Source organism: Medicago truncatula, chromosome 7 (assembly GCF_003473485.1).
Source record: "Medicago truncatula cultivar Jemalong A17 chromosome 7, MtrunA17r5.0-ANR, whole genome shotgun sequence".
Classification (NCBI taxonomy): domain Eukaryota; kingdom Viridiplantae; phylum Streptophyta; class Magnoliopsida; order Fabales; family Fabaceae; genus Medicago; species Medicago truncatula.
The window spans coordinates 51087397-51099420 of record NC_053048.1 but is presented as its reverse complement, the minus strand read 5'-3'; the positions used below and the strand labels follow the sequence as shown (position 1 = coordinate 51099420).

Below are 12024 nucleotides of genomic sequence, written 5' to 3'. Positions count from 1 at the left end.
GTAAAACTTGTCAAAAATGTGAATGGAAAGCAAAATAAATTAGAGAAACTAAGTAATATTTATATATAAAAAAAAAAAAAACATGTTTAACTTAAGATTCTATAACATAGGATATTAAAGATTCGTTGTAAATAAATGATATTAAAGATTCAACAATTATAGCCTGATTGTGGTAAGATTTTCACTAGTATCCATTTATATTTGAATCTATGTTAAACGATTCAATTTCTTCGTATATCATATTTATAATTTAGACAAAATATATCAGTTATTTTATTTTATTTTTTTAAGGAATTTAATCTGCCCACCAATAATCTCACAAGGAAATCATATATCCATCGTGATAAATAGGTAATGTAATCAATTTAGATATTTATCTATTTTTTATTATCGTTAACTTTCTCAACGACATCGTGATAAATAGGCAATGCAACCAATTTAGATATTTGTCTATTTTTTATTATTGTTAATTTTCTCAACTACAATTAATATAAATAAGTAACATAACAAAACTTGTATATTTTCCATATAAAAATAATATATTTTAATTTAAGGAATATAAAAATAATGATTTATCTCCTTTATTTTATTGAATTTTTTTAATAGGGGATTTATTGAAATAAAATTTCTTCAAATTTTTTTATTCAAATTAATTAAATATGCCAAAAACATAAAATTTTAGCGTCTCTAAATTAAAGTCTGTAAAAGTAAGTTTGAGCTAGCATTATTTTTTTCGTAAACTTAGATTTAATGAGTGTCTGTGGTATTGTTTATGTTTGGATAATATTTTTCTTTTAAAAAAATTTTGGATAATATTTTTAAGGGAATGTGTTACAAAATATGTTTGATTATAATTAAAAGTGTGAAAATTTCAGAAAATGATACGATTGTTTTGTAGGAAAGAAAATGATATCAATTTTTATTACAATTATTGTAAAGGGCTGTTGAATCTCTCCAAGTTTGGCGGTTGGTTTATTCACCATCTTGAAATATGAAAGCTTGTATTCTCGCACTTGTATGCATGTTTATTGGATAGTGCTTGAGGAGTGTGTGTGGTTTAAAGGAAGCCGAATCAAACACACACTCCACAGGTTCATTATAATATATCTAAGGTGTAGGATATGGTTTTCGTCTACGCTCCATTTGCTTCAAAAACAAAAACAAAAAAAAAATAAGAATGGACAAACATGTAGTTTCAATTTATGGTTAAATATGTTTCTGGTCCCTATAAAATTGGGAACTTCTAAGTTTAATTTTTATTTAATTTTAATAGCTTTTTTAGTCAATTTACTTATAATTTTAGTCCTTGTTAATACAAAGTTTGTTTAATTATACTTAAATTCTTAAATTTTTGAGCGAATTTTTTTAGACAAATTTAGAATACTATGAAAGGTTCATTTACTAAAATTTAAAATTTTTAAAATTGAAATTAATTAAATATGAATTTTTTAAAACGACTAAACATCAAGATAAAAGTAACAAAAATATGGACGTAGAAATTAAATTTTGCGATCATTTTTTGCGGAGGAACTTTTAGTATTGTTCTTAACACGTTTGCAAAAGCATGTTTGAAAACTTAAGAGTTTAAGCATAATTAAACAAGTTTGAATTGAGTAGGGACTAATACTAAGTGCAGAAAAATTTTATAGAGGCTAAAAAAATTATTAAAATTAAATAAGGACTAAACTTAGAAGGTCTCAATTTTATAGGGATTAAAAACATATTTAACCCTTCAATTTAATAACATTGCTCTTCGCGGATTTTATATTCAAATACAATGCTTCGTACCATCCATCATTCTCCGAAGATTAAAGCAAGTTGTTTTAGATAATGATGAAGTTTGCCCATTCATATACTACGATGGGTTTAATTTCATTAATAAATAAACAAGCTCACAAAAAAAAATACTATTACAAATAAAAACAGCTCCTCGTATTGTTATTTATTTATACATTTCACTTGTATATATATAACGTATAAATTGGGCTATTAATCACTCGTTTTATTCTTTGTATTTATTTAACTTAAAAATAACCTTCAGGTCCTTCACCAGTACGTGATATTGGATTCAAAATGGTAAGTATATGAAGATTCGAAATGGGGGTAAACTGATAAAGTTCATGTATGTAGCCCGCAAGTGCATTGACCATGACAAAGAAATGAGCAGCACACCACGAATATTTTACACGTGAGTGTAAGTGTAGTGTACTAGTCTTTCATGCTTTTGTTGGGGTCCTTGTACTTGAAGAAGTTGAAAGTGATGGAAATTGTATCCACTCATCAATAGCCACATTCACATCCCAAAATAGAGCATTGCTCTCTCGAAGCATATAGCGAGAGAATATACCATGCCATACTAATTAGGGGTGTTTCTTTTAAGGTTAAGAATGACATTCCCGGGAATACATGGTTAGGGAATGATTATATCCATGTTTGTTATGAGGTTGAGAAAAATATATTCCTGGATATAAAGGTTCCTGGGAATGGAGTAACTTCCCATAACTTTCATTATTCCCATAAATTTATTTCCATGTAAAGAGACGGGAATGTGCATTCCCATGATATTACGCATAGATTTAAAAAAAAAATTGTAACTTCCAATTTTTCCAGTAATATCAAGTTATTTGTCAAACACTTTTTTTAACAAATACCTAAGAATCAAATTTTCATATTTTCATTCTCGGGTATGTTATTCCTGAGAATTGCATTTTAAAATCTACTGCACATTATAGAATGTAAGAATAGAGTGGTTACAAAATAATAATAATTACTTCCTTCAAAATAATAATAATTACTAACATCCCCTCAAATAATAATAATAATAATAATCACTAACATTTTATTTTTATTTAAGTTTTTAAAACACCAAAGTTGATATGATTCTTCAAAACATTTACTACGTGCATGATAAATTGTCAAGAATACTATTTCACATGATAATAACAAACTTAAATAAGATCTCGTGCAACTGTACATATCAATACAAGACAGAGGTCAAAGTTCAGGTTGGAAATAGTCGAAATTATGTACTTCTCTTCTCATATTACGTGTCTCTCACATTTACATTTTTTTTTCTCTTCATATCTTTTATTTTCTTGGAATATCAATGATATATTAATTGTATTTTTTTTCATTAATTTAATCTTATGTAGTATTATATTTTATTTCACTTAATTGTTCATTTTAAGTTTTTATATTTGATATAACTCGTCTTTACAAAATCAATTTATAAAGTAAAGATGTCACTCTTAGTGAGACATTAATTTATTCCTTCCGATCTCATAATACGTAAGCAAAAAAAAAACATTTAAAAAAAGTTGTGTAAGAACATTTAAGCGGTCATAAACACATCTTTTTCAATTTTACGCTTAAAAGTGCTTTGAAAATTGTTGAAAATGTTGAAATATGAGATTTAGTTTAAAAGTAATTTGAAATAGTGTAATGTATAATAATTCTAGCCGGTAGACTTTTGTTTATATTTGAGACCATGAGATTTTTTGTCGTTGCTGCTTACATGCGAGACCAGAGGGAGTATCTTTTAAAGTACTTCAAAAAAAAAAAATAGAAAAAAGCTACTATGTACAATACATGCAACGGCAAAAAACAAAGAACGTATATCAATCGTAGGATATGCTTTAGATTGTAATACATTTCCACTTTTATTTATTTTAAAAATATAATGCCACCGTCTGCATGCATCGTGTGTTTGTCGTGCTTGATTTTCTTCGCACTATATAGCTACCTCCCTTCTTTTATCTATGCAGGACTTTATTTCCACCACACCCCTTCACACCAAACACTGCTGGGCTTGGTGTGCGATAAGAGGATGTCTGTGTATCCACTGCACAACTATAAGTATTATGTCGGTTTATCAAAAATTATGTATCAGACCGTACATTAGTTCAAACTATTCTTTTTACACATGGTTCAAATCAAATTTGAAAAAAAAAATATTGTAAATAACATAATGAAAATAAAACATAAAGTTGTGATGGGATTATACTTCAATAACTTCTAATTCAATGGTTCAAAATGATCAATCGTATACTTTCTAATATTCAGATATAACTCCCCTATCCCTCATAATACGTTGACATATCTACCTAACAACACAACAAATTTATATGATGATGTACATCTCATATACTTGCCGAGTCTAAAAATTAAATATTTTTACAGAGTGCACGTGGGAAAAAACAATGAGAGATTGGTTTCCCATAGTGGATGTAACTAGCAAATAAGAGAACAATGATGGAGAAAAAAAATCAACGAACTTAATTCTAAGCTCCAATGGTCAAAAGTAGTCTCTCTCTCTCTCTCCCTCTCTCCCTCCCTCCTTCCCTCCCTCCCTCCCTCCCGTCTAGGGACTCAAGAACTCTCTTAAATTTTTTATCTAGGCTAAACTGCACTTTTGTCCTCTAAGTTTTAAAACGTTGCGATTTTGACCCCCTATTTAAAAAAATGGCGAAAGTGACCTATCATGTTTAGGGAAATATGCTCTTTTGACCTCCTAACATAAGAGAAATATGTTTTTTGACCCCTTATCTTTACAAAAAAGTTGCGATTATGACATCCTTTTTGGGACACATGGCGTCTTCTTAGCAATTTTGGGACGAAAGGGACCAAAATCAATTTTTTTTAATAGGAAGCAAAAATCGCAACATTTTAAAATTAGAGAGCGAAAAATATAGTTTAGCCATTGTCATACCCCAAATTTGGACCATTTGAAATCTTTTTTGTCCACATTTTTTAATAGTTCAGATTCTCTTTTATTCGTTTTTTACCTTTTAAAACTCGTGTTTTTCGTCATTAATCATTTAAAAAAAACTTTCATCTTGCATTTAAGTCCTCGCTTGCATTTTCTACAACATTTAAAATCACTCCATTTGCATTTTTATAAACGCATTTTATAATCCTTTTAGTCATAACAGGCAAGTCATTTTAAAATGGCTAATTGTATGTTAAAAGGCGTATTTTATTAATCATTTCAACCGAAATTTCGGCAGGGAGGATACTTTGAAGTACCTCATGTCAGATTTCGAAGGGACTTTTTATTTTCTTTTTTTTAGGTTAGTTTGTTTATTATTATTTTATTTTATTTTTTTTAGAAAAAAAAAAAAAACAAAAACAACAAAGAAGTGAAAGTCACGTGAGTGACTTCCTTCCTTTTCTTTTCTTTTCTTTTTTTATTTTTATTTATTTATTTTATGCATTTTGTTTTTATTTTATTTATTTATTTATTTGTTAAAATCTTTTTCTCCAAGTCTCAGCTGCAGGGGCATTTTGGTCATTGATTTGTACCAGAGCCAACCCTAGTTTGTCACTATAAAAACACTGTCAATCATTGGGAAATGGGTCAGAGAAGAAATCACTGTTCACGTCAGAAAAATCAGCAGCAATTCACAAACACTCATTTTCTACTTTTCCAACCCTTTTTCAGATCAAACACTAAAAATTACAAAGAAATAACATGAACATATGAAGAAAGTTCATAGATTCAAAAATCCAGCAACACAAAACTAAAACAAAAAAAAAACCTCAAATCAATCCATACACACAAATCATCATCCAAACAGATCTGAAACAAAGAGAAACGAACCGGAGCAGAAAACCAGAACCGAACCGGAACAAGAAAAGCTTGCGCCGAACCGGAACAAAAAAACCTGCGCCGAACCGGAAAAGGGAGGAACAACCGAACCGTAGCAAGGGAAAACAAGAGAACCGGACCGGAAAAGCTAGGAAAGAAGGAGACCGGAAAAAGAGGTAAAACTTCCACACTTTCATTTGTAGATCTAGGATTTTTGGTGTATGTTTTCGAAATTTTGAGTTTGGATTCGGGTAGAGGAAGGGAAAAGGAGTGTTTTGATGTAAAAAAATTCGAAAAAAAGCAAAAAAAAAAAAATCCGGCGCGGCGGCGCTCCGGCCGACCACCGCGCCGGAGCAGCTCCGGCCGCCCCTCTTCATCTTCTCCGGCGCGCGTGTTCTTGAGGGAGGGGAGAGCTTCTCTCTCTAAGTTTAACTTAGAGAGAGAAGTGTTTTAGTTTTATGGTTTTGTTTTGTTAAACTTGCTTTTATACTAATTTCTTTCTGCCGGATCACACGCGCGCGTACTCATAACCATACAATGCTCCATCGCGTTAGTAGCCATCAGATCTGGATCGTTCCATGATCTGACGGCCACTGTTTGATCTATTTTAAATTCTGTATGTATTCTGCTGTGTGGACTATGGTATGCTTTCTGTTTGAGCCGTCAGATCGTTGATCTGACGGTCGCTGTGCTTTCTATTGTTACCTTCTCTATTTTTGTGTTTTTTTTTAACCCTTGGATCTTTGATCCAATGGCTGTGATGAGATTTTGGGATTCAGATCTGGACCTCTGGATTCATCCAATGGTCCAGAATTAATCCTGCTGAGCCAATGTTTTATTATTTTTTATTTCAATTATCTTTATTTTTTTAAATACTGTTTTTTACACTTTTTGACATTTTTGTGTTTAGAAAAATTCCAAAAAATATTTTTCTCACTATTTTAATTTTCTCTAATTTTAAAAATCCTTTCTATTTGTTTTCTTTTTATGGTTTTTTTGTTTATTTCTTATATGATGACCTTAATTTTTTATTTGTCTTAATTCTTGCTTATTATTTCTTATGTCTCATTCACCATAATATTTCTTGTGATTACTAACCATTTAATTTTTGTCTTGAATCATAGCATGCACATTTAATTTTCTCATCATTTTATTTTGTCATTGACTTAGTATGTATAAATAGGGAATTGATGTAATTTTATTTCTCGCATTTTATTTTGGCATAAAGGCCCTAGGGTTGTATTTAGGAATTGATGTAATAATGTAGGTAACACAAGCACCGACACTACCACATTTTATTTACCGCTTTCCGTTATTTTTTTACGACGTTACGTTAGTTTTCACCGTTAGTTTAGAAAAAAATCATTTTTCAAAAAAAATCAAATATGTCAAATTCAAAAAATCTTTTTTCTTAGCAACATTTTCTCTTTATTTCCTTAATCAAATTTTTAATCAATTTTAATTCAACTTCAATCATTTTCAAAATTTAAAATCAATCAACCTCACTCATTTCTTTTATCTCATGCCTTGAGGCCTCTTTCTCTTCTTAAAACCCATTTTCGAAAAAATCTTAAAATCAACCTAACCCACCAAAGAAATTTTTGAGTGGAACTACGTCGGTTTTGATCCCTTTCCCAAAAAGGGTACGTAGGCAGAGGACTTGTCCTCCCAAATCAAATAAAAATAACCAAAAACATACTTCTTCTCCCTCCATTCTTTCACTCAGACATTAGGCAATAATTTTTCAAATAAACAAGTAGCTTAGCACAAGATAATCTAGGTAAGAGGTTCCTACGAAATACCGTAGATGCTTAGGATGCTAGCACTTTCACTTCGCATAACCAACCCCCGAATCCAAAGTCTCGAAAAGGGTTTTTACTCATTTTTTCCCTTCCCAAGAATAAAAATCGAGAGTTCAAAGATTGACGATTCAAATCAATTAATGGTTTGATATCCAAAAATCGCGAGCACAGCCATATATCTCTACAAGTACAAAAAGTGCAGGCTCGTCAAACAAATTTTTGCCCACCCATTTGAGTATACTACGAGACTGATATCCTCTACTCAACAACGATAAATATAATTTCTTTTACCAAAGTTGAACTATCTTCCGACTCTTAATATCGAACCTAAATTCTTTGCATATTCATAACATCAAGTTGGTTGTATCCATCACTTAATTCAATCTTTTATATTTTTAATAATTGATATTATTTAATTTAGTTGAAGAAGCCAGTCTTCCACAAGATGTGAACTAAAATTCAAATCCCATTAATAATTAGCACCCGACATCTATTTTTTTTTTTTTTTTAAGGAAGCACCCAACATCTATCTAAGAGACAAAGTTGTGTTTTTTCTTCCTTAATGCGAAGAAAAAATACAAATTAAAATGATATATCTCCTTTACAAAGTTGTGTTTTTTTCTTCCTTAATGCGAAGTTGTATCTATACTAATATATAAAAGAGATATATCATTTTAATTTATATTTTTTCTTTCCATTTTTACCCTTCATTTTAATTGTTTTTATCATTTTTATAACATTATTCAAATTATCAATTAAAAAATTAGTTAAATCACAATAAAATACAATCAATCTGCAACAATGGTAGACCAATCCAAAACAATAGAAACAATAACGTACTTTATAAAAAAAAAAAAAAAAAAACTTAATTTTGACCATATATAGAAAAAAGTGACTACTAGATTCCCATGAACAAAATGTTGGCAAGGTTAGTTACGCTGAAATGACAATCAACATTAATCATAATTATTTATTTATCTTTTATTATTTATAACATAAATAGTAGAAGAGAGATATTTTGTTGATGGGTAAAAAAATATTTGCCATAAAATATTGTGTTTTAGTTTAATATCTTTTTCTTTTAATTCCAACCTTCATGCATGGCCGTCTTAACAAATTCATAGGTCCGGTTTTAATTTTATAAGGGATGCAAAAAAAAATTAAATTCTAGACCCCAAAAAAATAAATAAGTCATTTTAAAAAAAAAAATTAGAAATCACACTTTGGTGGGTCTTGAACACATGACCTCACACTCAACAAAAAAGTGACCATGCCACTCAAGCAAGGTGTCCAAATTGAAATAAATTGCTTTTAATAGATATATAACTATTATTTTCGTGTCTTACATATAAAAAAAAAAATATTAGCCTCGACGGGCTATGGGCCGGCCCTGCCTTCATGTAATTATGTTTTACAACTTTATTGTTCTTTGTTAAGCGTGAGAACAGGCTAGGTCGAGCTAGGCTTTGTAAGGCCCAAGCTTAGTCAGTCGAAAATTTTAAGGCCTAAGTCTAACATGCAGCCTGTTGTAGTCTTATTTTTTGGACCTCTTGAAAGCTCGATGTGGCCTGCTAGCCTGTTTAAAAACATATTTCATATGAATATTTTTAAATAAGTAATATGATATGAGTTTGAATAGAATAGCGAACTAATAGACCAATGCGATTAAACTCCCTTTTGATATTTAACATGATTATTTGGAGAATTTATATCATATTTTAATTATAGTTTACAATAATACACTTAAATATGAAAAATTAATGTATCATGATGAGTTTAAATTACTGAAAAGTTAACAAATTTATAATTTAATTTAAAGTGCAAAATATAATAAAATTAATATCAGTAATAAACAATATTAATTATTCACATTTCCTTAAGTATATCGGCCTGATAGACCTTTATATGGCTCGTGTCCTGACTTTTTTTATTTAAATAAGTTTTTAAAAAAACTTAAACCTTCTTTATCTTATAAAAAATAGCGGATAGCTGATAAGCGCTAGCTGGTAGCTGATAGCTTATAACTGATGACCGGTAACATGTAGCTGATAGCTTATGACCGATGACAGATAGCTGATAAGTTAATTAAAATATTTGATAATATCAGCGGTTCAACTGACCGATAAAAATTATAAATATTGAGCAAAAATATTTCTTGTTTCTTGTTCTAAAAAAAGAAATTGCTATAAAAAGATCGTATATTATTAATTTTGAAGTGCCTGTACCATACTTGATGTTGTTCACATAGACTCAAAACTAAAATGTACACGTTAATTTAATAGCTAGCCTCGTTTTATTTTCTATATCATATACGTAATTAATGAACATTAAGGGTAAAAGTGGATTTTCATTAAAATAATAAGAGTAAAAATGTAATAAAAAATGATAAACTATAAACTATAAACTCAAACGCTATTTAGAACGGCGTCTGAAAAATAACTTATAAACTCGTGGTGAAAAAATATTATAAAACAAAACTTTTTTTACAAACTTATAAACTAAACTATAACTTCATTGAAGTGCCTTACCAAACAGACCTTCATCAATATTCTTTGTTAATAGAGCGGAAAGAAACGATGTTTAGTTTAAAGAAATATTTTATGAATGTATTATCTCTGTTTTTATACACAATTTTTACGTCATTTCACTTCACCTAATTTAGATGTAGATTAGACAACAAAACAGGCGAATGCCACAAAAAAAACGTGGGTTCCTGTGAATCTAAGGGAGAAATTCCACGCTGGCAATCCGTGCCTTACTCTGTTGACCAATAAACGCAAAGCTTGGGATACCACAAAACGCAAAAAAATATTTGGTTTTCCCGCCAATGGAAGTGCCACGCTGGCGATCCGTGCCTTACCCTCTCAACCAATAAGCGCAAAGCTTGGATTCCTATATAACAACACTTCATCGTCTTCACAATTCACAGTCTTCTCTCTCTCTCTCTCTCTCTGATTTTCAGTCCCAAAATTAAGATTTAGGGTTTTCAATTTCTCCAAATTCAATCCGAAAATGAGTTCCAAAGGTGCCACAACAACCACCAAAGGAGGAAGAGGCAAACCAAAAGCCTCGAAATCCGTTTCAAGATCTTCAAAAGCCGGTCTTCAATTCCCCGTTGGAAGAATCGCAAGATTCCTCAAGGCCGGAAAATACGCTGAACGTGTCGGCGCCGGTGCTCCGGTCTACCTCTCTGCCGTACTTGAGTATCTCGCTGCTGAGGTTTTGGAATTGGCTGGTAACGCTGCCAGGGACAACAAGAAGAATCGAATTGTTCCAAGGCATATTCAGCTTGCTGTGAGGAATGACGAAGAACTCAGCAAGCTTTTGGGAGCTGTAACCATTGCTAATGGTGGTGTTTTGCCCAATATTCATCAGACATTGCTTCCTAAGAAAGTTGGAAAAGGGAAAGGGGAAATTGGATCTGCTTCTCAAGAGTTTTAGGGTTTCTGTGTGCTGTTTTGAGTAGATCTTAGTTTTATTGTGATGATGCAGTTGTAACATTTACATGTTTGATTAATTTTTAATCACTTCAAAGGGGAAATGTTTACCAATGTTTGATTTTTAATTTACAGTTAATAATTGCTGTTTATTGTTAGGTTTTGTCTTGAGGTTGAAAATTGTTAAGCAAGGATACAATTGTGACAGAAACAATTTAAAATTAGATATTTACATCACTTATTTTGGTATTTTGACCCGTAAACTACTAAGTTGAAATATAACTTAAGAAATTCACAGGTGTTGACAATTTAAATTTGAGATAATAATGTGACGAAAAAATAGTAGGGCTACGTGGGTCTTCCTTGTTTGAGAAAATGAAAGGTTGTGACACCATCACCACTTGTGGCACATGTTAGTGAGATAGAATCAAAGTGATCAACTGCATATAAAAATTAGATTTAAAAATTAAAAATAATATTAAAATCTTCAAATTGGATAAAAACATGAGAATAAACACGATTTTTAAGAATTGTGTAATTTTTTTGTTTAAATTATTTGAAAAATTCTAAACTAAAAAAAAATTCCTCTCAATATATATATTTGTCACATGGGTAGTGTTTTATCTTTTTATTGGATGTATATATTATCACTATTGACATATTCATATCAAATACAATGTGCTAGTATAATTTTCAAATAAAGAAAATATGGCAGTATTATTTTATCTAGTTTACTGTGAGGTGCACAACTGCACATCCCATCCCATCCTATCCGTTTTTGTCTTATCCTAATAATCACACGGTCCGATGATTAAAGTCAAACTTGATTTGATGCAAATTGACTATATGTTCTCATACTCAAACTTCAAGTTAAAAGGATATGTCATTGTTTATTTTTGTCAAAATGACCCTAATTTAAATAAAGAAAATTGTGTTTTACTCCAACAAAACATGACAATGTTTGAAAGCTCCAAGGTGTAGTTTCCATTAAAATCACTATAATACGATAATTTAATGTGATTTCGTCAATCTCACATGTAACTCAAACATGTAGTTAGCCAAGCTATGATTTTGTTACTGCGGTTCATTCACGGAGAAAAACAAATACTATATTCAAGTCACTGTAATAATTATATATGAATAGGTCTCTGTAAGTATGTTGCAACTTTTATTTTAGTCATTTATCTCAATCATGTCG

The 12024-nt window shown here is 30.4% G+C and overlaps 1 protein-coding gene across 1 annotated transcript; it reads left to right on the top strand.

The window, feature by feature from the left end:
- Positions 1–10233: 10233 nt before the first annotated feature.
- LOC11430690 (histone H2AX) lies at positions 10234–10984 on the top strand. Its single transcript, XM_003625833.3, has one exon. The coding sequence runs from the start codon at positions 10402–10404 to the stop codon at positions 10828–10830; it is 429 nt and encodes a 142-aa protein (XP_003625881.1). The 5' UTR covers positions 10234–10401; the 3' UTR covers positions 10831–10984.
- The last annotated feature ends 1040 nt before the right edge of the window (positions 10985–12024 follow it).

Bases quoted from the DNA above. Each gene is read 5' to 3' on its own strand.
- LOC11430690 (XM_003625833.3), top strand. From the start codon at position 10,402: ATGAGTTCCAAAGGTGCCACAACAACCACCAAAGGAGGAAGAGGCAAA.